The sequence below is a fragment of the Pygoscelis adeliae genome, unplaced genomic scaffold (assembly GCF_000699105.1).
Source record: "Pygoscelis adeliae isolate BGI_AS28 unplaced genomic scaffold, ASM69910v1 Scaffold166, whole genome shotgun sequence".
In the NCBI taxonomy this organism is placed as follows: Eukaryota; Metazoa; Chordata; class Aves; order Sphenisciformes; family Spheniscidae; genus Pygoscelis; species Pygoscelis adeliae.
The window spans coordinates 4079626-4105761 of record NW_008825156.1 but is presented as its reverse complement, the minus strand read 5'-3'; the positions used below and the strand labels follow the sequence as shown (position 1 = coordinate 4105761).

General features: G+C 38.0%; 1 protein-coding gene across 1 annotated transcript in view; it reads right to left on the bottom strand.

Moving 5' to 3' along the window:
* Positions 1-26136, bottom strand: part of PLEKHA7 (pleckstrin homology domain containing, family A member 7) — a 79247-nt gene that overhangs the window by 51223 nt on the left and 1888 nt on the right. Inside the window, exons 2-3 of the mRNA XM_009328614.1 lie at positions 14999-15082; positions 5977-6088 (exon numbers count right to left, since the gene is read on the bottom strand). Of these exons, the coding sequence (XP_009326889.1) occupies positions 5977-6088; positions 14999-15082 (196 nt within the window). The remainder of the gene's footprint in view (positions 1-5976; positions 6089-14998; positions 15083-26136) is intronic.

Here is a 26136-nt window from a genome sequence, read left to right as displayed (position 1 = left end):
AAGACAGCGAGAATCTCAGGCAGATTATTCATCCAGTTCTTTTCCAGTCTCAGCACAGTTTGCTACTGCAATTGCTTTAGGAATCTGAGGTGCACAAACCACCCTTACAGTTGCTTCTGACTTCTCCAAGGAAAGAGCTGTCCAGATTCATGCTCTCCCTCCTTCCTACAATGTCTCCTTTGTTTGAATCTCTCCTCTCAGCTGGTCAGGGTACTGATGCTCCATCAGCTGCAGACAAACAGCAGCTCTGGAAACGAGCACATTTGTCATATGCAAGGGATGATATCACAAAAATATCTCAGCGTACTGCTTCTGCCAGTCAGGCAACATCTGGACTAGAAGACAGCATATATAATAATAAAATATTCTAGCACTATATGATAACATTAAATGGATTCTGTTAATTTTGAGGCCAGGCTTTACCAACCTGCACTAAATTTCACACATTTCAGAAGACATAAGCACACATCTTAATGCAGGATTAAGATAATAGCAATAATCAGTAAGAAAAAAAAAATCCACTTTTTCTTTGGTGCTATAGCATGTAAAACAGCAATACAGATTTAACACTCATAAGGAGATATCAAAGGGCAGATTTTACTAGGTAGTTTCCCTGAGGTCCATTTACCAGGGAGCAGCATGCTCCTTTCAGCTCTGCTGAGAAGTCAGGTGAGCTGCATGTCACAGTCACTTCTGTGAAACGCCCTGACACTTAGGAGACAGGCAGAATGTCAAGTGTAGGCTTTTCCCTAGGAGTGACACCTCACCCGACACCTCAGTGAGAGTCTGCACAAGATTTACCTGCGGCCCAGGGCAGCACAGGAGATCACCTGAGCAGCCCAGCTGTCCAGGGCTAGTACAAACCTAACAGGCCAGGTTGTAAACAGCAACAGGTTTCTGAGCAGATGCCCCTGCCATTCAGCTGGCAATAACCAGTTCACAGTAAAGCCAGGTCAGGATGCTATCACCGAGATCTCCCAGCCCATTTCTCTGCCATACCTGTGCTAAGGCACGCAGCTAACAGGCTGCGGAACACTTGCTTTGTGCAAACATAGCGTGTCAATTACAACCACAAAATCTCTCTCAGTACTCACTCACAGACCTACAAGCAGCAAGTCTGAGACTAAAGGAAGGAAGAAATAAGATGTTAGGCATTTTGTGTTTCCTATTGAAAATATTTCAAGAGATAACTTGTGAACCTGTGTCCAAATATCACTTTAAACAAACACAAAGATGTATCATGAGGAGAGTCAAGCTCTGGATGATCGTATGATGATCAGGCCAAGCTATATATATTTTCTCTTAAAAAAATGAGAAGTAATCAATTCAGTCAAGATTTTAAAAAACTGTTGCCAAATGTTAGATGCAACAGCTACATTACAAGGGTGATGAAAAATAATGAGGCCCAAACTGTTTAAGGCTCTGAAAAATCTATGCTTTGCACCTGAACAGAAATCAGTTTACCAAATGCACAGAACCTGAGTTTCCTAATTTTTCTCTCTCATATTTATCCTAGGGAGGGTGGAACAGTTAAAGTATAGCTGATCTAGCCTGACAGCAGGGTTTAAATTTGATTGTTTCATCAGATCCCCTGTCAGTGATCAAGCACTTTGATTCTCTGACCTTATTTAATTTAAAAAAAAAATGCAGACCACTATGTAGAGAAGTCGTCCTTGGACTTGGTCAAAAGACCAAACAATTTCTATTACATGGGAGGGGGGACAGTTTTCCTAAGGCTGTGTATTCTCTATCAATACAATACCCATACTACAAACAACAACAAAAAATTTTATGGTGCTTTATGTAATTAAAATTTTCATATCAACTGTAGTATTAATCATCTCATTCTGCTCTGGAATAAAACAAAGCATAACAGATACAGAATGTCAGGCTTTGCTTTCACTGGCTAGAATAAAAAGTTAGTTTAAAAGAAAAGGTATATTTTTAAAACTGTTTGTCTGTACTGCAGTAGCCTTTTCCTAACTTAAAATATTCTGATATCATTGTCGTGTGTTGAAAAATACAGGTCAGAGCAGCTGACTGTGTCACTGAAGACAAAGAAGTCACTTTTGACTTCAGTACATTTGTTATGCTGGCTTGTTTGTGAATGACTCATAAGTTTTTGCAAAAAAACCAAAATGTCAAGAGGCAAAATTTTCAAATCCCTTTTCATCACCGTGTCATCTTCTTCCTTACAGTAGCCTCTAGCTGACGAGGAAAGTTACAACTTATTTTTAAAATGTAATTTATTTTTTTCCTAAAACTGGACAGTCAAAAAAAAAAAACAAAAAAAACCCCAGCCTTTCATTTGGAACAGATTTTCTAAACAGCAAAAAGTAAGACTGTATCTTGGTAAAAATATGCATATATATATACACGTAAGAGAACATATAACTTAACTTTCAACCTACAGGGCATTAAAAAAAAGCCCACCAAAACCCCACCTGTTTAAGTCAAACTCCTCCGTTCAAAAAATCTCAATGTTTCACTAACAAATGAACTCATGAATCCTTCCAGTATCTCTAAGTAAATTAGACAAAATCCTTATTCTTCAGATAGGAAAAACTGAAACTCTCAGAAATTCCTGCTTTTAATATTGGGCATTCATCTACAGTGGCCCTGAACTAATCCCTGTGTTCTACACTCCAGCTCCACACAGTCCCACAGAGCTGGCACCATCACATACCTGTCACCATTGCCTGTTACTCTCAACTGCTAGACGCATTGTTTATTTACTTGTAATCCTCACCAGTTCATCTTGGAAAAATACCAGCAACTATCAGTGTCATCAACAATTCAATTACTTCTCTTGCACAGAATCCATCAAAAACACACTCTCAAAACGTAGACAATAACAGACACATTACACTACTATCCTTTACACTTTTGACTTGGCCAAAGTACTGTGTAGCACAGTAACATTTACAAGCTTCCATTCACACCATCAGATGCTTTAACAGACTAAATTCCAAGTGTACCTTACTCTCAAACTGAAAGAGATCTTTATTCCTCCATATCCTTCATTTGTAATCAATATAAATGGCTTTTAATATGGTTAATGATGTAACTGAATTGGCTGTGAACAAGCAGATCTTTGGGACAGAGAACGACTGTGGTTTATCAGCATGCCCTTTTGCTTTTTATTCCCTCAACTCCACGCCCCTCAAATTTCAAAAGGAAGGACAGACTGCATTGGTCTAAATTCTTCAGACAACTTATTCAGACAGTGCCAGCATGAAAAATGGTGGGGCCCACCCCAAGAATCTATGTGCATTTCTGCAAAACTGCCCATCTCAGGTGTCTTACAAAATGAAGCCTTATATATTTATATGCACATCAATAAAACATAATGACATTTGATAAGTATAAGCCTCATTTTGGCTTTTTTCTTCTTTCCAACATGCTCCTCTTGTTGTACACTGTACAACTGACATTGTTGTACAAATAATTGTTTCCAAACAATCACTTTTTATTTCAGAAGTTTTATTCAGTCCAAGTTCAGACTTGAACACTGCAACAAGCAAGCCAGAAGTCTTCATCTCTTTCATCTTGAACTGAGAATGACAAATCTGCTGTACAGTTGGCAGCTTACCTTCCCCCTCCACCCCAAATGTAGCAATTCTTAGCTGTCAACTTTCTGCAGAAGAACCAAGTGGAAAGCCATGTACCTGTTCCTGCACTTTCTGATCTAGTAATATGTGCATAGCTCTATATAAAAATCAGTTTGAATTTGGTCAGGATTCCAACACTATACCTACATAGTTCTGTGATGGCATTTGCAGGACAAAATTATGAAAGCATTTCATAAAAGACAGTAATTTGCTATGGGTACCTAGAGACCTTTGCCATGACAAACAGAACGTGTCTCTGGCTTCATGATTGTGTCTCAAGTCTGCGTCTGGGAACTCACTCTCTGAAAGAATGATTATGGGATTCACGGAAGAAAACAGTTAGAAACAGATGAAAGTATCTTAAAATCTACTCTCAACGTGCCAAAAGTCAACCTCAAAATGGAGGACACACTTTACAGCCTTTGTCCTCATTGCTAGTTCACTTGAATTAATTTTGTGTTAGGCTGTAAAGGAATTTAATAGATCTCCTTCTGACTCTACAAAACAAGAGGAGTGATTTCAAGCCTGGAAACACAGGCAATGATGAAACAAAGCATATATAAGAAAGACATTGGTTCTCTGTCTTAATCAAAACTTTAGTAAAGTTATTTATTGAGGGCCTGCAGCAGGATGGATCTTATATAAACAAACTTGGTGGAGAAGAAAAGTACAGGCAAGCCCTCTACGAGAGCTCTATTCAAAGTCTAAAGCTGCCATGTATTAAAAAAGATGCCACACTTGGGAGCCTGCCAGAAGCACGCACGGCCACACTTATACTGGACTGCAAACAAAATAGAAGCAGAAATCAAAACCAGACCAACTGAAGTTTTGGGAGGTGATTCTGGATATTCTCTAAGCTGTGATGGTAAGAGCATTACCCTCACCTGTAGCTGTCCGGTTCTGATGTCTCCAGTGAACTAGCTTCTAGCATGTGGGTGACCCTGCAAGTTGTATCCAGTCACCATTTTTGATCCCACTGTTTTGCAAAGCCTGATTAGATCAGTGCAAATACGTGACAAAGGGAAGCAGCAGAAGCAGGTGACAGAGGATGCACACTTTTTGGCAGAAGTGTGATCCTGGGTAAGTGAAAGCCAACTGCGTCACTGGAAAAATCCCCAGCTCAAAGCAGAGTATCGGGTCTACATTAAGTTTGCTGGTTTTAAGAGTGAAAAAAATGAGCCTTCTCTAATGCTGGCTTAAAAAAAAAAAAAAATCAGAATAAGGAAGATAAATACAGTAAATACGAATGCCCAAGTACTTTGGTAAGTTCAACTGTTAGAATATCAAAAAGAAATGTATCGAGTAATTCAGGTAACCTACTAAGTTTACTGTTTTCAGCGATAACTTTTTCTAGCACTTTAAAGATAAACATATTCTTGAGATTTGACACATGACAATCTTTGTGTTGGTCCAATAATCTAGACACTTTGGATCTAAAAAAATATTTTTTTAAATTTTTTTTTAGCGTTTCATGAAATTGTTTTCATCTTCTCCAATATCCACCCAAGCAATTCAAAACATTAGAAGAAGATTTTAAATGATCCCAACTGAACAAAAATGTCTTTGCAACCAATTTGGCAAAGTCCTTTCTTCAACTCAATTACTTAACAGACTTCAAACTTTTCTATTTAAAAAAAAAAAACTGAGAAATTTAAAAACTGCAAACAAAGTTCAGAAATCTATCTTATCTCTGCTAATTCTTCCAGTATTTTTTTGGTTCTTTCTATCCAGCCCCCTCCCATTCTCACTGTACTGTAATTTACTGTAAGGTCAAAGAAGCATTAAAATAGTTGGTGACACTTTAAGTACAGCGCTTTATTATATTTTGTGCAATAATAAATACAGGCCCTTTGTCAATGCCAAATAATGGATTTTTCTATTATTAAACATTCTGTGTGTAAACTTGGTGTCTGCACTGTTTGTGCACTACAGTGATGGCAGAAAAGGATCTAAGTTGTTACTAAGAGGAGGAACGCAAGTAAAGTTTCATGGAAAAGTACAAACTGCAAATTATAATTCCTGGTATTCTGCAGCACTTTTTGCCATACACACTGGACTATCAAAAGACTTGCTGGAATACTACTATTACATATACTTACTACTGTTCTTAAGAAGCCTCTCAAACTTTACATGTCACAATAATCACTATTTTTCAAATTATCATTCAACACTTCCATGTGTCATGTGCTCCTATGCTGTAAAAAGGTTTTTGCTTCGGTAGAAGATATTACCTCTTCTTTGAGGTAAGTTATTAGACTTCTAGGCTAAACCCATGGCCCTATTAAAATCAGCATTAAAAGAGTACTGGATTTAAAGTGAGTGAAGTTCTAATCATCAAGCTAAAACAATAGCCTTTTTCCTTTACCTTAGAGCCAGGTTTTGTATCAACAGCAGATGTAGTTACTGCAGTGGACGTTTCACTGACCATGCTTGAAGGTCTTTGGTTTATTTGTTGCTTGGACATAGATGAATTCTGTCTAGAAAACAAACAAAACAGATAATCTAAAGCACATTGTTTCAAACAGCCAGCTTTACCTTTTTCTATCTAAGATTCACAGTGAGCAAATGAATGACAGGCTAGTCAAACATTTCCCATGCATCTGCAATTTCCTTTGCACCACCCGTATTATTTTGATTTCAGGTATTTCTCAAGCAGATGCTGCCAGTGACATCTGATGATTGGTATTTGTCAATGTATCAGGAGGAAGAAACCTGCCAAATTGTCTGCAAATCCAACAGAGAATCAAGATATAACAAAGAGCACTCAGAGAAGATAAGGCTAATGAAGAGAAACGAAATTGTGCCCAATTTAGAGGCTTGGCTGCAAACATGCGGAAGAGCCAGTACTGGGGAGGGAAGGATAGGAGTCAGCACTTTGCAATAACAGGCTTCACATTTAAAATCAAAGTGAGACTAGCCTACTGTTAGATCTTTCACTAACTTAATGCTAGATCTTTGAATCTGCCCAAAATATGATTCATACTACAATATGAAATATTAAAGTACCTCTTAAGTGAAATGGTGCAATTCATGGCAGATACTGTTAGAAATAAATAACCTCTGAGTCATACTAAGATTCAAGAAATCTTGATAACTAGCTCAGATGCAGATACCCATTCAAAGCATAGGTGAGATCAATCCAACCATAAGAACCTGTTCAACAAGTAAGAATTCAGTACAGCTGCCCAGATGAAGAAATGCGAGGATAAACGGAAGTGCAAAATCTTGTGGAATGCCATATGCAGGTTGTGAAGAGAAGCCTCAGCAGCCAAGCTTGACACTAACTTGTGAATTAAACCCATTTTGAAAAAATTCCTTAACAACATAGTTTAGCAAATTGTATTTTAGGAACAAGTAGCAATACAGCCACATCAGAAAAAACAAAACAAACTATTAACAGCCTATGATTTTCCTTTTTGCATCTCGGCAAGTCACCAAAGCCATGTATTTAAAAAAAAAAAAAAAAAAGCACAAGCCACACCAAACATTAGTATTGCTACCACTGAAATTCAATCCAATTCTGAACGCAACAGAGAACAGAGTAATTCTGAGCAGTTATCACTCATAAGAACAAAGACGACTTTGTGATTGTAGTAGCTCAACACAGGATTTAACTGAAGACAAGGTGTTTGCCACCACTGCTCTTCCCCAGTTATAACCTGAATAATTACCTGCCCAAAAGCTTTTGTAGTTGATTTGGTGTCAGGTAAAGCACATTTTTCCATTTGTGACCACACAGCTTCAATTAAGCTTGCAAGGAAGTAACACAACTTTGATCCCATTTCCTTTATGCCTTGCTGATCTGGCATAAATCCCTTCTTTCTACCTTTTGTATGTAAGTTCAGGTCCAAGATACAAGAACAAATTACAAGTCCCTAAAATCCCTGGCCAGCCTTTAATGCATGAGAGCTTCATCACATCAGTTTGAGTCCATTTGCCTTACCTCTTATGGACCAGGTATCCTACTTCAGCATTTAATCAGCTTTAGGAATATCCAGTCTCAGCAAAGAGCAGATTAAGACACCTCCCGTATATAACGCTGCCTGACTAAGCTATTTCTGTTGATCAGCCAGTCTTATTATCTGCTTTTGACTCTGTTCTCACTTGTTCCCTTTCCACTCTATACCCTTTCCAAACAGGTAGAAAATGCAGACTTATGATGTGCCTGCATTTTACTTGCAAAACCATCTTACTTGCCTTTTCCTAATATTTACTTATCAAAAAGGTTCTATTTCCCTGCTCGAGGCACCTAAACACAGAATAGGTATTTCAAGGAGGGAGGAACACTAACAGAGATGTGACAGTCTTCTACATTGCCTCCTCAAAATGAACCTAAAGTATTAGATTTTGTATCATTAAGAGGGCCACTAGAAATGAGTTGCAAAAGTATGAAAACAAACCACATCCAAGGCGAACGTTTGGCCTTAGAAGACACAAACTTTCTCTTCCTCCCTTGAGGTGTAGATTCTTTACAATGTCCACACCACAAACTATTGAGTTTTATACTGTAGGACAGCCGCACAATACATGTTATTTTCCAGATACTCACTGCAACAAGGAGGGGGGAAGTAGGAGGTGAAAGGAAGAGGATAGAGTACGTAACATACATATTCAGAAAATCATTAATACGGAAAGAGAAATAACCCCTGAGGAATGGCTTTAATCTACCAATCAGGGTAGGCAAACTCAGATTGAACAGATTTTCACTATTCCGCAAGATACTGTTTCACAGTAAGTTAGACATACAGCAGTTAAAAAAAAAAAAAAAAGATTTAGAAGAACTACAGAGGAAGATAAGCTTTGCACATTTAACAAGACCACCACTATCAGAAAATCATAATGCGATAGAGAACAATAAATGCATAATTTCTAAGCATTTATAATTTGGCCACTTAGCGACTTCCCTTCCACTTGCTACTGAAAGTGATCAATAAATCAAGCTTTCCTTTTCTAGTAGTACCAAGATTAATGATGAACTTCAACTGGGAAAAGAACAAATCCACAATGAGAAAAATGTTTTTTAAAAAATGTGAGATTGTTGCCATGTGGAAGAACTCACATAGCCAGCAAAACAGACAGTAAATCCACCGAAAGAGAAAATATGTTATTATTCTCCTAAAAAAAAAAGCCTTTGGCAGCAAACACTGGTGATCCAAACTTTCTGTACGTGAGGTCTAACAAAACACCAAACAGTACTGAAAATTAATTTAAGTACTCGTATATAGTATTTCAAGGATAAAACAGATTTGCATGAAATCAGAACAAAATGAAACTCAAGTATTCAAGTCTCTTAGTAGCTAATTAATATTCTCAGTCTGTTTTTAAAAGCAAATAAAAATACGCAGAATATGCAGAATTACCTGAAACATCCCAGCATATTAATGGAGTTAACACTGTCCTAATAGTGTTTACAGATTAATCTTTAAAATAAGTGACTACAGCATTAACTCTGTGCATTCAGAAACACTAGTTCAGAATCGCTATTACCAAAGACGTTTGATAATATCTGTTATTCAATACATCCCATTTTGTCTTCATAGTGCTGTTTTTGTCTATTTTCAGGACAGTTTCCTTACTGCCTCCCCCAGGTGTGTGTATACACACACAGAATTGCAGTACGTACATTCGGAGCTCCAGTGCCTTGTAAATCTTTTTAAAATACTTGAAAATAACACTCTATATAGTATCGCCTGTCAAGCAACTCCCTGCTCTACTTAAACAGTGCTAGTATGTCTACAGAAATCACATTTACCAGCTAAAAGAATTACATGGCCAATATTTGGTTTATTAAAAAAACAAAACAAACCACTGAACAACACAAAAAAATGATTACACCAGTAGCCCATATTGAAAATGCAATACTCACGAGAGAACACATTCCTTTTCTCTAAAGGATCATAAAGATTAGTCAACGTAGAAGATCCACGTTCATACCAGCAACTTTAAAAGTTTATTTTATTGAAACCGAATATGACATAATAACATGTTAATCTAATTTTAATACTAATAAATCCCCTATTCAGCTAGATAAAAATAAATTAACTCTCCTAGTATTTCTATACATGTAAACATGGCAGATGTTTATTTTGGGGCTGTTTGGGTTTCCTCCTTTCTCTCCACCTGATATTTTTGCTGCTATAGTAACCAAATGCAATAGACAAAATAAGATGGCTCTCTCCCCAGAGGTGATACACAGGTTTTACCAGTTGCACAAAAACAGGCAAAAAGAGGGTAACACTCATTGGATTAAGCTCCCAATATATACATATGTATTTTCAGTATTTCCACATTTCTGTTGAAGTCTTATCTTTTCTAACTTTAAAGTACTATCTTCTCATTTGAAAACATAATACTAATCACAAATATATTGTAAAATATCTAATACACAACTACCAGTGTTTAGCAACAGATGCTATTAGATACACGCTGTCAGTTATTTGAAGAACTGTTATTTAAAGATAGATAAGAGAGAAGAAATCTAAACATTACGTGCATCTATCCTAAGTTTATCATAGATTGTTCAGAGAAATGCGCATATAACAGTATGGTTAAACTAGACCTAACACTTGTCCAGCAGCCTTATCCTTAACACTCATTTTTCCATTGGTTGTTTAGGAAAGGTCCCCTTGTGGATTAAGGGTTCATTAGAAACATGAAAGTAAAGCACAGCAGTTAAGATACAGTTGTTAAATGGAGGGAGGCTACCAGAGGGACTTCCCATACAGCCAAGGTGTTCAAATTATTTAGAGGTGATCCTGAAAACTGTGAGGTGACCAAGTCAACAGAGGACAAAAATTAACCTGGACAAAAACTGAAATGCTGACAGAACAGATAGAAAAATAATCTTCAGATATGAGTAACCATGTGATGAGATGCCAAACCGAATTCAGTGTCAACAACAAAAAACTAATTCAAAGAAGGGAGAAATTAAAAACATCTCTGCAGCTTTTATTGCTCAAAACACACCAGCAATCTGAGAAAAGGATATTTTTTCATCTTAGCAGAATGACTAGCAGCAATGTTAAGAATTATTAGGAAATGAATAGAGAAGAAAAAGTATAATTAAATTATTATAAAAAACAATGGGCTCATACATTGAATACTGCATTCACCTATAATCAATCACTCCATCAGATAAAAGACAAATCTAAAAGCCTCATGCCAAAAAGCTAGTACTCAAGCAGGGCTAGTGAAAGGTACAGAACACACGTCCCACACACTAAATGACCAAAGCTTCTAAGCATGGAAAACAGAATGAGAGGTGGGGATTTGACAGTGGTCTCAACTAAGAATGGGTTAGGAAATAAGGAATTATCATCACTGCTTCTCAAAAAAATCTAAATTAGAACACCTTTAGGAAGAAGGAGTAACATAAGGATCAAAAGATAATGTAATTTAAAAGTTACAGGTTCCAGGCAATAGTCTCTGCTTTTATCCTCCAGTTACAATGTAGTTGAGGAAATCAGATTTTGGCTTAAAAAGCAAGATTGATATGATATTGTTTAAAAGGGGAAATGCCTTGGGAAAAGACTAGTGAAATACAGTCTCAGCCTTCTACTGGAAGCATCCAGTTCTCATTTGATCAAGTGAGGCAAGGGCATCTGGTTCATAACTGACTCATAATCAAAGTAGGATTACATCATTTATTGACATTGTTTTCCAAAACTTCTTGCCATAACATTGCTTTCTGGATGAGAAATGGCCAGAGCAGTCTGTACATTCATCACTTCTAGATTACTATAAATTACTTTTCTGATGTTAAATGTGTCCTTTTAACAGATATGTTTGTTGCAGCCTGAACCAGTTTGTGCTTACATCTCCCCACTAGCTCCCAGTCAACATCTGGTGACAACTCGCCAAGGCCAACTGTATGAGATTCAACAAGGCCAAGTGCCGGGTCCTGCACTTCGGCCACAACAACCCCATGCAGCGCTACAGGCTTGGGGAAGAGTGGCTGGAAAGCTGCCTGGCGGAAAAGGACCTGGGGGTGCTGGTCAACAGCCAGCTGAACATGAGCTGGCAGTGTGCCCAGGCGGCCAAGAAGGCCAATGGCATCCTGGCCTGCATCAGAAATAGCATGGCCAGCAGGGGTAGGGAAGTGATCGTGCCCCTGTACTTGGCACTGGTGAGGCCGCACCTCGAATACTGTGTTCAGTTTTGGGCCCCTCACTACAAGAAGGACGTCGAGGTGCTGGAGCGTGGCCAGAGAAGGGCAACGAGGCTGGTGAAGTGTTTGGAGAACAAGTCTTATGAGGAGCGGCTGAGGGAACTGGGACTGTTTAGCCTGGAGAAAAGGAGGCTGAGGGGAGACCTCATCACTCTCTACAACTACCTGAAAGGAGGCTGTAGCGAGGTGGGGGTCGGTCTCTTCTCCCAAGTAACTGGCGATAGGACGAGAGGAAATGGCCTCAAGTTGTGCCAGGGGAGGTTTAGATTGGATGTGAGGAAAAATTTCTTTACTGAAAGAGTGGTTAAACATTGGACCAGGCTGCCCAGGGAAGTGGTTGAGTCACCATCCCTGGAGGTATTTAAAAGACGTGTAGATGAGGCGCTTAGGAACATGGTTTGGTGGGCATGGTGGTGTTGGGTTGACGGTTGGACTCGATGATCTTAGAGGTCTCTTCCAACCTTAATGATTCTATGATTCTATGAACTCCTGGCTTTGGCCCTAATGTTAAATTAAAATTAATTAATTAATAACATTACAACAGCACTGAAGAACAAATTACTGTTTATGAAACCCTTAAGAGTGCTACTACTTCAGACAGGATTCTTCAGCTATAGAAAAAAGTACTCTTGGTCAAAAGGATCCCATGGTGGAAAGTTTCCACAGACCATGCAAATCCAGAGACTCTCTTTCCGACTGTCCTGTTTGTGAAAGTCATTTCATCACAAGATACAATCTACAACACTGATTGTGAACTAATACACGATCACCACCACCGATTCCATACAAATCCCTGATACCTAAGGAAAAAGAACTGAAAACACAACACAGCCCCATTACAATTCCTAGGCCTAAAAGCAGGAAGGTACTAACAGTTCCTTTGATTTCAGCAGGGACATCCACATACCTCAACAGTGCCATTTGACAGAAACTCAGATATGACCGTGATGAACAGCATCGGTGTAAAACCTACACTGTCGCATAGAAGTGCTACAAAACTGAGGAAACCCATGCATCCCATGCACTTGAAAAATGACATCTTTACAATAATTTGAACTAATATATTACAACCATCTAATTTTAAAACCACTCCATATGTACTTCAGGCCAATAATAAAGCTTAGAAAAATGTTCTCGCGAAGACAGTTTCCTGAGTAGTCACTACAAACACATACTCCTCTCTATATCCCTCCAGCCATTCCCTCTTCTTTTAGAATAAAAACCACCTGTCTCTATTAATTCTACCACATTGTAAGATCTTTTTCCCATTTTTGATACCATCTCAGTGTAACTGAAGTCTAGAGATGACAAGTTATGCCCGTTCATCTGACTGCCCTCCAAATAAACACCTTCACTGCTCTTCCAGAAAAGTTTCTAACATACACAAAAGATCACTAAAACCATGTGCCACCAGCAAGTTTTTCTTTCAAATCTGCTTTTAAGATTTTTATCTGCTACCACGATTACAAGACCAGAAACAGCCCAGGGAAGTGTAACTAACCCAGGGAGGCACTCCAAGGAGTTCTTCTATCCCAACACCTATTTTTCCCTTACACACGTACAAATTTTCTTTATATTAAATTTGATCGAACCTTTACAACAGGTTAAATAAAAATCAATTAACGGATGGAAGCTGCAGCGCAGATGCACAGTCGCTGTTGTCTATACTGTCTTTGAGATTTGCTCCATTGCAAGACACCTGTTCTCCTCACTAAATTACTTGGAGCAGCTTGTTTGCATACCTGTACCGAGCCGAGCCAAACCAAAACCTGCCCGAGCAGCAAGCCACCTGCATACCACATAACACCTGGGGTGACCTCCAGCTCAGTAGCTATCCCACAGTCTTTGTACCTAATCACAGGCCTCTCCCACACACTGCAAAATACGTTCAACCTTCTATTTCATGCTGGTTCTCAGCACGGGCCTTAACATAGGACTGGCCCTTGGATTTACTTTGGGCTTGGGGAAGGGCAGCCGTTTAGTTGGGTTTTTTTGTTGGGGTTTTGTTATATTGTTGTTTTTGTTTGGTTGGTTTGTCTTTTAAACCATGAGAAGCACTTCTCTGGGCTGTACCAGAAGCTCTGAGCAGAGGGCCGTACAGTCATGCTCTACTTCTTTCCTCTCCAATTCCACAATAAAGGACATTACCAGAAAAGCCTCAGTCTCCTGGGAGTCTCGCAAGGCCCTTCTCTGGGCCTCATTTTTCTTAACGCTATACTGCTTTAAATTAAATGTAAAGCAAATTACATGTCACATCATTTGAAACATAAAGCGTTCAGAATCGTGCGGGCAGCTGTACAAACCACCCCATGCAGCCCATCACAGCACAATGCCCAGCCTCTGTGATGCATAAAGGGCTAGAGGCTGCTTAAACAGTGTTGGAAGACTAGGCTGGAAAAGGAGAAGCTATCTGGTGGTGTCCCATTCCTCTTGCCCTTTGGAGTGGTTTTAGAAGTGATGTAGAACTTTCTCCTAGACTCTGTCTAGGGAAGACATCCAGTCATCCCATTACAGAAGGGATTCCAGGAGCAATCTAGCATGCAGCAAGGATGACAGGAGTAGTTAAACCCTACAGTGAAACAGGGCGTGATCCAAACCAACACCAAAGACATACCCAGATACACCAGTTTCAACACATGCATTTCTTCTTTTCTTTTTTTTTTTTTTTAAATCAGACAATCAAGATAAAATATGCTGGAAACTAATATATATGATTCTTATTTCTTTAGAATAAATTGAAGAATGCCTAATCAAAAAATTTTTAATAAATACCAGCCCAAGACAGGGAACATGGAAAGTCTAAAACATAAGAAAACCAAGGAATTACAATAGAAACTAGTAATATTGTGCATTTCAATTTCAGTACAAACCTTTCAGTTTGCTCTGAAGACATTTTACATTTATGTTCTGTATATTTGATATGTATATAAGACTAAAGCATTATTATTTAAGTATCCAATTTATATTGCCTTTTTTGTTTATTTTGGGACTTTTTGTTCATTTGTTTTTTAAAGAGTTGGTAAAGATTTTCTCTCAAGCCCTAATGTGGAACAGTGCAAGAATCAAAAACATACTATCACAATGAGAAGTAAATTTTTAAGCATAAACCATCTCTATGACATTTTTGCTACAATACCAGAAGAACTGTCAAACTACTAAATTACTGTAGGTAAATGTGTTACTGGTTTAGATCTCTTGACATGGGTATAGAACTACTTACTCTTCTCGCAAAATAAATTCAATATTTTCTGGAGAAACCTGTCCTGTCACAGGATGTCTAAATGACGTGGTCTGCTGATTATGGCTGAAAGGGAAGGAAAAAAAAAAAAAGAAAAAAGAAAAAAGAAATTAATATTGCTAAACTCAGTAAAAGATATCTATTATCTCTAAAAGGCAGAACTGTTTATATTGATGCTTTGTTGCTGCTACTCCAGAAATGAAACATATTTCCTAGGTACCTTTGAAGCCAGAAATATTTTCAGCTCCTTCCTGCATTCTTGTTGACTTTGCCAATGGCACAGTGTACCATTTAATTATTAAACAGGTTAATGTTTTAAAAGTAAACTAGTTGCAATCCTTAGTTAGGGAGACGCACTTGAATTTATGAGTATTTACACTTGACTGTTACCAGATTATTTAAACATAATACAGAAATTACACAACATAAATTACTGATTTGTATTTCTGTAAGTTTCACAGAACAGAACCAGGAAAGGAATTTAAAATGTTGCTGGACAACATTTTACACAATTTTTAATATTTAATGAGATCACAGAGAGAGATTTTTGTGGAAGCCATTTGTTGCATGCTTTTTTTCCCCTCTAGTATGGTATTTCTTCAATGATTTTTCTTTACATCTCCATGCAGAGGATCATATATAACCTTAGTTGTTCAGTTGCATGGCCTATATAAAACAACATAATTTAGTATTTCATCTGAGGTGAATTAAAATTGGGATTTTCTATCAACTTTCCCCTCAGAGTACTATCTAGATGTTTTGCTACCCTCTGTGAAATATTGCTATCCATTGAAGACAATTATTTTATCTGTGTAACTGTACTCATGCAATGGAAAATTATGGAGTGGAGAAAGCTTATGTCAAGATAAACTGGTAGTCTTCCCTCCTCCCCAAAGTAGATAATTTGAATTAATTGTATAGAAATCACAAGACAATTTCTAGAGTCTCATACCTACTAAGCCCCTTATTCTCCAGCCCTGTCCAAAGAAGCAATCTATAAAAATCACAAATCTTAAAGAAATAAGAAATTGAAGATCTTGTTTCAGAATTAGAAAGGTCGTGGCTGAGATGCTGCTAGGGAGCCTTAGAATTAGAGAGAGTAATGAACCAAGAGCTCACTTACTTAAGGTTCTGAATATTTATGGGTTTAGTTAACAGTATTTAGGTAAACAACATCCAAAACTAGAATTCCCATCAAATGCAGCAAAATGTTAACACACTGTGAGTATATTCCTACACACACAAAAAAAGGGCCATTAAATGAATTACACATCAAAGAGCTAAAATTAACACTTCATCCATTTTTTTGTTTTAAAGAAGATTTGGGGTTTTTCCTCCTGTAATGCCCAGCAATTTCAGGTCTTACAGATTGGACCCAATTGTCTAGCATAGCAGGATGTCCCCCCCGAGACAGAATAAGACAGAGAAATATTTTGGGGTTTCAAAGTAATGAAATTCCAAAGAAGTAACAGCCTTTCTGTAGAGTAAAGGACAGCTAAAAATCAAACAGCTCATGCACCCGTAACATTGAAACGTAAATAGCTCAGGACATGCCTTGATTTAAAAAACAAAACCAAACAAAAAACACCACAAAAAAACCAACCAAACAAAAAAATACCCACCCCCCACCACTCCCCCAAGCCCCAACAAGAACAACAAAAAACCTCCACAACCAAAACCACAAACTGCTCACGCTAAGTCCCACTTGGGCCATGAACAGCAGAGTTCTGTTTTCTGTGTTATAAACTTTTCACTCCTTTTCCAATATGCCTTGCTACAGGAAGTCATATATAAGGGACCAACATAATGAACATTTTCAATGATAAACTGAAAGCTGTGACAACTTATATTACAACCAAAAGGACTTTTTCCAGCCTTGCTTGCTACAAAAATTCTAGCCCTACAGGCCATCAACTACCCCACAGCACCAGCAACAGCACTGATTTCCTAGAGTGGTGAGAACTGACCTCTGCTACAGAGGTGGGTTCATGAAGTACTTTTGCAGTTTCTAACTCTTCAGTTTTCCCATGAAATCAGAGATCAGGAGAAAGTGTTTCCAGTAAGCTTGCAGTGCTAACATCTACAAAGCAACTATGATCTTTTTCTCACAAAAGGACTGAGGAGTATTGTTTTCTGAAGATGCAATTTTACGTGAGTTTATATTCTAATTTTAAGTATACATCCAAAGAAAGGAATAGGAACTTGCAGATGTCAAACAAAATAATAATTTATTAACAGTAACAATTAAACTCCATTTTTGCCACACAGTTCAAACAGTTTTAAGCTAAAAGTCTTTTCTTTTAAATCAGGACTGAAGCAGTCTGTTTAACCTTTGATACTTAGGCTAGGACTACTAGCAAAAACGCAAATACATAATTAGCTTTAAAAAATGAAAGGACATTGTCAGCTTTATTCTCCAGAGGCAGACAAACTGTCAGCAAGCTCTCATCTGCAGGCTTTTAGTCATTAGTAACTCACTCTACAATTAAGACTAAGAAAAAGGACTATATTCGAGAAGCACTCTAAGGTTATTTAGGAAATGAAGTTACCCATTATACCATACTAGCACTTTTACAGATGTTTTGTTATTTCCCATGAAATAAATTCACCAGGCCTTCAGAAGATGAATTAGTCCTCTTGCTGCAATTAAAGAGCAAGTCCATTACTAATAGACTAAATATTACTTGCTAATAATAAAAGTTTCAGCTGGAAAGGAAACACTTCTTCAATATCTGAGCAATTGCATTTTGGGACAAGTTTTGCACTTTGAATAGTAAGAGCAGAGAAACAGAACGATAGTTCCGTTACTACACAAAATGCAGATGGCAATTTCACAGACAAGACGACATACAAAACCAAAACTTTGTGCAAATCTGCAGCTTCAATACTTAGGACTTGACTGGGAAGAGAGAAATGAAACCACTGCCACTAACAATTAGTTTTGCAGAACACAGTGGTTTATTTGAATTTGAAAAGTGAGAGTTTAAGTGTTTTGCCTCATAGGGCTCATTAAGAATAAGCAATACTATTCAAAACAACCTATACAACAGATGGCTAATGCCTTGCAACAAGGAATTAGATAGCAGGGAGATTTCTGCCCACAATGAGAGCAGTCAAACATTGGAAAGGTTGCCTAGCAAGGCTGTGGAATCTCCATCCTTGGAAACATCCAAAACGTGGCCGGATAAGGCCTTTAGCAACCAAATCGAACTTTTTCAGTTGGTTCCAACTTTGAAGCTGGCCTGGCTCTGAGCAGGAGGGGCTGGATCTGATGGGGTTCAGAGGTTCCTTCCAACCTAAATTATTCTGTTCTGTCATTGTCTGCTGCTCCATCTTTCTCTGCAAATTTCATTTAATTCTTACAATCCCTTTGAAGCTTTCCCAGTATTTAAATAGATGTATTCCAAGAACATTAGCAGTACCTTGTTTTGATTAGAATGAGAGAAATTGTAACATTAGATTTTTAGATTTAGATCACGATTGTTTGTTGTTGTTTTCATGTCCTTGAAACATTTGCTTAACAGTAATATCTGTTTATACAACAATAACAACAATAACATCAGTGAGAGTAAGCTAGTAAACCTGTTGCAGTGAAAGTTCTCCTTCCTTTCCAAGCACAGAGTAAGAAAAGACTAAGAAAAGACCTGGCACAGTTGTTTTCCAGACGCATCAGCTAACCAAGCCCCCCCGGAAGTTAATCACCTGTATTTCCTCCAAACAGCAACTGCTGAATGCGTTTCTATTGTCCAGAAATCTACCATGTATAACAGGCACAATAAACGAACCTTAATAAAAGGACAAGATACACTGCTCCACTCTTCATGCCCCTTTTATTCTTTTTTCACTAGAGAAAGACTTAATACCCCCAGCAAAACTGAGAAAGCCTTATGATGCTTCACCATGTGAATTCTGAACGCCGTTTAACTTGTATTAGTACAACACCACACATTTGAAACGCCCAGCTAACTTTTCTAGTAACATTAGGAATTTTCTGTGTGATGAATTATGGCATTCTTCCTAGCAATCATCTTTTAATTTTAACAGTTTTGTATTGTTCTGATTTTGTATAATTACTAATCAACAGAACCACCAAACCAAAGCAAGTATGAAAGCATGAAAAATCCACACAAAAATTACATTCATTAGCATCTACCACTACCATCATTATGAAATTACACTATAGACTGCTAAAAGTAATTCTGAATTTCAAAGTTACAGAACACCATTTTCCAAGGCTTGCTGTTGGTTTGTAATAGTGAAGACTCAGACTTTTCGTAACAGAATCACAGTTCAAACACTGGTTCTTTGAAATTAGATAGATTTGCGACACAAGTTCTACCACTTCACAGCATGCATACACAACATATACAAACATAAGAATTGATAGTCACCCACTGTCTTAAGGCCAATGTACTACAGCAGTTAGAAAGACTCAAGACCTTCAAGATGTAAACAATGTTAATACACCTGGCTAACATCAGCCACATGTGAAAGCATGCTGCTTGAGCATCTAATGTAACTTCTAAGTTGGCCCTGGGTTCAGGGGTGGAACCAGATAACCTTATAAACTGGATGCTATTTATGATCCTACTGGGTGGGTGGGAATGCAGACAGACAGACACCCATATCCTTTGATAACACCTCACTGCTCACCGTCAGAATGGAGCCTAAAACATTTCTCAGGTATTGATTAAGCAAGCCTGCAAATTTAACATTGCCCATCATTTGTCTGCACTAACCTAACCTATAGTATGATGAAATTTAACTGATATTTAAATACAGGAAAACCACACAATTACAATCCAGTCTCCAATCCTATAGTATAATTGACACAGGCTGCATGGATGCTTTTGCAGAACTCATAATTAACATGACTTCACCTTTTTTTTTTTTTCCTTTTCAGTTCATTTTGTATTCCAGTCAAAGACAAGTTTTAATAATTAACTTTTGGACGTGACTGATGCTGATGACCTTTCATTTGAAGTCAAACAAGTTTATAGATTGCCTCTAGAGTAATTTAAATGCCCAGACAGATGAATCTTGAAATGTGTGAATCAACTACTGACTGAGTGTACATCACATTAACAACAAATTTATAAGTTGCAAGAAAAATTCATGTTGTCATTGGACTGACTGTCCTATAAACTATTACGAGCCATTTCTACAGTATTTATTTTCCATGTAGGCTGACTGCTTTACGCTTACCTGCAAGACTAGATAAGCATGAACATCTTTATGTTGAACCCCCCAAACGGTGGTGATAGTTATGGGAAAGCACCCATGCTTCTATGGGAGTTACTGGTGTGGGTGCAGCCGACAGAACTCGTGCAGTGAAGAACTACTGTTCAGCCAGCAAGTTGTCACTCCAAACAGGAGAAAGTGCTTGTTATCTAGCCAGGCAAACAGCCAGGCATAGTTTGCTTTATTTCATAACATGTCTCCAAAATACATCAATAGCTTTAAATAATTTCAGCATTGCCTTCTGAGTATTTTTGAGATATTAGCTTTTAGAGTTGGTTGGCAAAAGTGTCAATGAATAGTCCAAGAACATCAGTGCCATCAAAGTTCTGCAAAGAATATTATTGGAAGAAAAATGCAGTGTAATACAGACGTAATTTGGAAGAATTTGGAACAATACCAACTACTTGTATTACACAAGCAATAGCACCCACTACAAGCTGGATGCACATAAAAACCCATCCTTTCAAGATACCGAATGTTATCCGCTGTTTAGAAAAGTTGGGTGCCTCCTCAGGGTAGTGATAAACGCCTTGCTCCATTGTAATCAGTGTCTGGGAGACTTCCATAAGGTCAAAATTTCACTCTCTCATACAGTTTAATTAGCATCTTAGCCTAGGAACTATTACATAAGAATCACAAAGTAAAAGTGATTCTCTCAAATCTCATATCCTCCTTCGGCTATCGGCCTAAGAATCCACAAGCGTTTAGTTATTTAGTCAGAACACAATTCAGTAACTGTCTTGAGCAGCTATGTCTGTGACTACAATCGGTCAACACAAGAGCCTGTGCTCACAGAAACAGCTAAGGGGACAGCTGGCATGACATCAGATTATACCGTATTTTCACTTTTCCTTGTAAAAGCTTGCAGACAAGAAAAGTTTGAAACGAACAGTTAAATGGTCAGTAAACCAACAGACATGCTCTCATGTAGTGTCCTTCCTTCTACCTAGCTCACTAATGATGAGTTTAAAAGGGAACTGCAAGTTTCTTTGGAACTCAGTCAATATTTTTTTTGTCTTAACGAACTACCAAAGACAATTTATATTATCCAATAGTAATATCGGCAGGAAAGATTCTGTTGTTAATGAACATCCTTTTAAGAACAGATCTAATAAATCAATGGTAAGCTAATACGGAAAATGCCACAGAATCGCTACAAATATTTTCAGTCATTAAAACAACAGATACAAGGATGAATATACTATCACTTCACAGGATCATGACAGATTTCCATCAGTAATACAGGTTAAAGTCATCTGGTGATTCACAAATCCTTTTGATGCATATCATGAGACACCATCAGGATTTTATTAACTCACAAAAAACACATTCAAGTAACTTGAAATTAAGGAAAAAAAGGCGTGATAAAGATTTGAAGACAAGGAAATTCTTAGAAAAGAGGACACTCCTGAAAAGTGAAATTTGATTCTATTTCCTCACTTTTGCAACTTTAGAAAAATTACAGTCGCTGCCTTCAAAATTGAAAATTAAATTAAAAAATTCTCTGATCACAGCAAAATAAAATTAGAAAGGTAAAAGATCACCTTATTGTATCGTATCATCTTAATTCAGGCTTGGAACTCACTTAAGACTGTTCCTTTCTTTCCCACTAAGTATTCAAAGATAGATGATTCTCCATAAACCTCCAAGGTAAAATGTAGTACCTTCAAAATTATCTATCTAAATTAATTTGGAACTTTGCTACCTAGTAAAAAGAACCTTGACTTTTAGTGACAGTGACTATTGTCACTAATGTCACAACATGAACAGCAGACTCAACCAGTTGTACATTGCTTACAGATATCAGGTGAACATCTAAGCCAAATCTTGAAAGTTTGAAATGGAAGCAGGAGTAGGTCCGATAGTTAAATACATGTATTGGTGACACATACATACATATATTTGTATGCATACATATATACATGTATACCTATATATGTGTATATCTGGGATATATACACACACACCCCCCTCATCTCCAATGCTGGTACAGATATTTTCGCAATGATGTAAACGACTCTGGCTCCTACAGGATTAAATGGTTGGGACAAATGGTCCCAACAGTCCAATTAGAAGCAGAAACTCCGAAGACAGATGCTCACATAGAAAGCAAGTATTTTTTTTTAATCAAAGATTTTGGGAAGCATGGAGATGATTTTTTCTTTGTTTGTTTGTTTTTCCACTGGGCATCATTGGTGTGACAGGAAAGTAGCAATCTAACTTTTTTCACTACTCAATTCTGTACTACACAAAGCAGCATTTGCGGTATAGCCTTTCACACAAAAGAAAACTATGCAGACCTAATGTAACTAATTACAGTAGCAGAGTTGCAGAATAGTTATAAGTGAAATGCTGCTATAAACGAATCCTGCCACAAGAACACAACAGGTAGTGTGTGACACATCGCATTATTTATTTCTTCTGGATCTGATACAAAAAGTAAATTAATAAACACATTATCTAATAAAAAATAAAGTAATATGATTAAAACACCCTGGGTAAAAGCAGCATACCCTTAAACTCCAACGTCAACCACAATTTAAAGAGTCTAGTGAGGAAGCCGTCCAATAAGCACTGCCATATAAGCATACTATTTTGGAAAAAGTATTTAAGGAGAGGTTTACCCAAAAATACTACCTACCTCATTTTTTAAGCCGTAAACCTACTGGTTTAAAAAAAAAAAAAAAAAAAAAAAAGAGATGTTCACATGCATAGCATCTAAATTTACCAATGGAGGCTGAAAACCCTCACCAGTCCCATTTGAACATACTTTACTTTGATGCAAAGATTTACACAATAATAGACGCGACGATCCACATTGTTCTAAATATGAAAGCAAATACAAATTTTCCAGCATCCGGCTTTCATCTAAGTAGCAAGCCATACAGTGTAGAAAGCTGAAAAAATTTAATACAACAGCTACGAAAACTGAATAAAACAGCTTTCAAAAACTTTATTCCTCTGCCGTGTAAGACATATAACCTCAAAACATTTTCTCTTCATCAGCTTTTTAATGTTGAAGACAGATTTTAACTTCTTAAGACAAATGCACTTCTGATTTATTATTTCTTGAATTTAATGCATAACACGAAAAAGTCATTATCAGAGGACAATACTGTAGACTGAGACCTTGCTGGGCTGCTGTGTGTGTCCTCGGACAGTGTGGAAACACATTGCCCTTTTCCCCTTCCCATAAAATGGAAATGCTTTATCTACAACCTATGCCATGGGAACGAAGTTTTAATCAAGTTTTAATTAAGTTTTCTTAGAAAACCACAAGTGTCCAGAACAGAATTAAAGAATTACAGCTGGTATCCATCAAGTTGTCTCAGGGCTACAGTCTGGAATACTGCATCCAATTTCGGACCTCATACAGGAAAGGCATCAAAAACTGAAGCAAGTTCAGCAGAGGGGCACCAAGATGGTCAGGAGCACCCGCTCTGTGAGGAGAAGCAGAGGGAGCTGCCCTTCTTCAGCCTAGAGAAATGACAGCTTCAGGGTGACCTACCAGCAGCCTCCTGCAAGGAGGTAATCAAGAAGGCGCTTCACAGTGGTGCATGACAGGAGAACAAGAGACAGCAGGCATAAATTAAAACAGGAGAGCTTCAGACTGCGTATAGGAGAAGCTTTTTCACCTTGAGGATACAAAGATGTATCATGAGGATGGTAAACCACTGGAACAGGCTGCCCAGAGAGGTTGTGCAGTCTCCATCCTTGGAGGTTTTCAACACCAGAGTGGAGAAAGATCTGAGCAACCCAGTCTGACCTCACCACTGACCCTGCTTTGAGCAAGAGGGTTGCACTAGAGACCTCCTGAGGTCTCACCCAAACCAAGTTGTCCTACAATCATAAGGTTGGATATAGTTCCTATTTCTACCACAAAGCCAAAAACACACAACCAAAACCCAGAACAACCAAAAAAAAAGTCACAGAACAGATTTTGCTAACAGAATAATGTAAAAACTCCACATCACTTAAGAAGTAAAAACTCAAATTGGCATTAAAACCTGATTTGTTCCTTCAACCTTTAATAACACCATGCATTAACTACTTCACCAAATAATTAAATCCAAATTTCATTTACATTCTACCAATAAATATTCCATGAAATAAGAGAATTTATGCAGCCTGGGTTCCTGCGGTTATGTGCTTTTTATCTAATAGGACGCATGTTCCAACCAAAACCTTTCCTGTAGTTAAGGACATTTAAAACATGCATGGGTCTGTCTCAGTCCCTCTCTAGCCTTACCCATGTCCTCCCCACTGCTTCACAATGCTGTTGAGGTACTGACTGTAATCCTACAAACCTCAGCCCCTTCAGACATCAGGCTAAAGAATAAACAAAGGTATTAGCATCACATTCGCTGAAGTACCGTTTAATATGAAGAAACCACAATTCCCACAGTGTACACCTGTTCTTGTGGGTTGGCGGTTCGTGTTTGTTGGCATATATACCAATAAAAGTTCCTTCATTAGTAACAAACTGTTTCAGCCTATCTTGTGGTTAATTCTGAAACACTTCAAACTCTATTCATATACAGCTAAAGCCAAAAATAAAAAGTTACAGCAACAAAGTTACTTCCTTTGGTTTGTGTGATTCTTGAGTGTTCTTAAAGAAGTTTCTCCTTCCCCAATCTCATTCAACTCACTGTGTTGGATAAAATATAGAATCATAGAATAGTTTGGGTTGGAAGGGACCTCTAAAGGTCATCTGGTCCAACCCCCCTGCAATTAAGCAGGGACATCTTCAATTAGAGCAGGTTGCTCAGAGCCCCATCCAACCTGACCTTGAATGTTTCCAGGGATGGGGCATTCACCACCTCTCTGGGCAACCTCTTCCAGTGCTTCACCACCCTCAGTGTCAAAAATTTCTTCCTTATATCTAGTCTATATCTACCCCCCTTTAGTTTAAAGCCATTCCCCCTTGTCCTGTCGCAACAGGCCCTGCTAAAAAGTTTGCCGCCATCTTTTTTAAAAGCCCCCTTTAAGTACTGATAGGCTGCAATAAGGTTTCCCCGAAACCTTCTCTTCTCTAGGCTGAACAACCCCAACTCTCTCAGCCTGTCTTCATAGGAGAGGTGTTCCATCCCCCTGATCATTTTTGTGACCCTATGATGCACCTCCTCCAAATTTAAATGCATTTGTAAAATATTTTTTCCTATCAAATCTGAAGTATAAAGTGGACTACAGTATTCCTGAAAAGCACATAACATTGAGCTGTTGCTTGAGAGAAGACTAGTAATACAATACCATCTTGCCCAGAGCAACAAGTGTAAATTAACGGAGTCTATCAGACAAGCTCTTCAGAGCTTTGAGTTACACAGCTGCTGGTTACTTTCGTTTCCAAAGAGGCCCAGCACCTACAGCACTGAAATACCAACACATATGAAAGCCATGATGGTAGCATCAGTTCACAGAATGCTACTGTAAGTCACACACAAATCCATACAAATCCAGAGCCGAATTTACACTGCACAGTTAAAACCAACAGAAGGCCCATTAACCAGGGGCAGCGGGAGCCATTCCTAGCAGAACTTCATCATCACCTCTTTCTCAGCCTTTCTTCCCTCCTGCACGTGGCGCAGACCTCAGACCCGCGGGCACAAAGCCTGGTCCCCCAGCACACCTGTGCAGGAAGAGCACAAGAAGTGCACTGTACCTGCACGCACCACACATGCGGAGGGCTGATCCCTACCAGTCAGAGGAAAAAAAAAAAAAAACCCAACACATTATAGCTGCCACTGCCATTAAATAAAACTTCAAAGATAACAGGAAAGGGGTTATTTGCACTGTCAAAGACTAGTATCTCTTAAAAAAAAAAAATTAAAAATCACATTAATCAATACGTATTATGAGTTACCATGTATTAATCACACTCT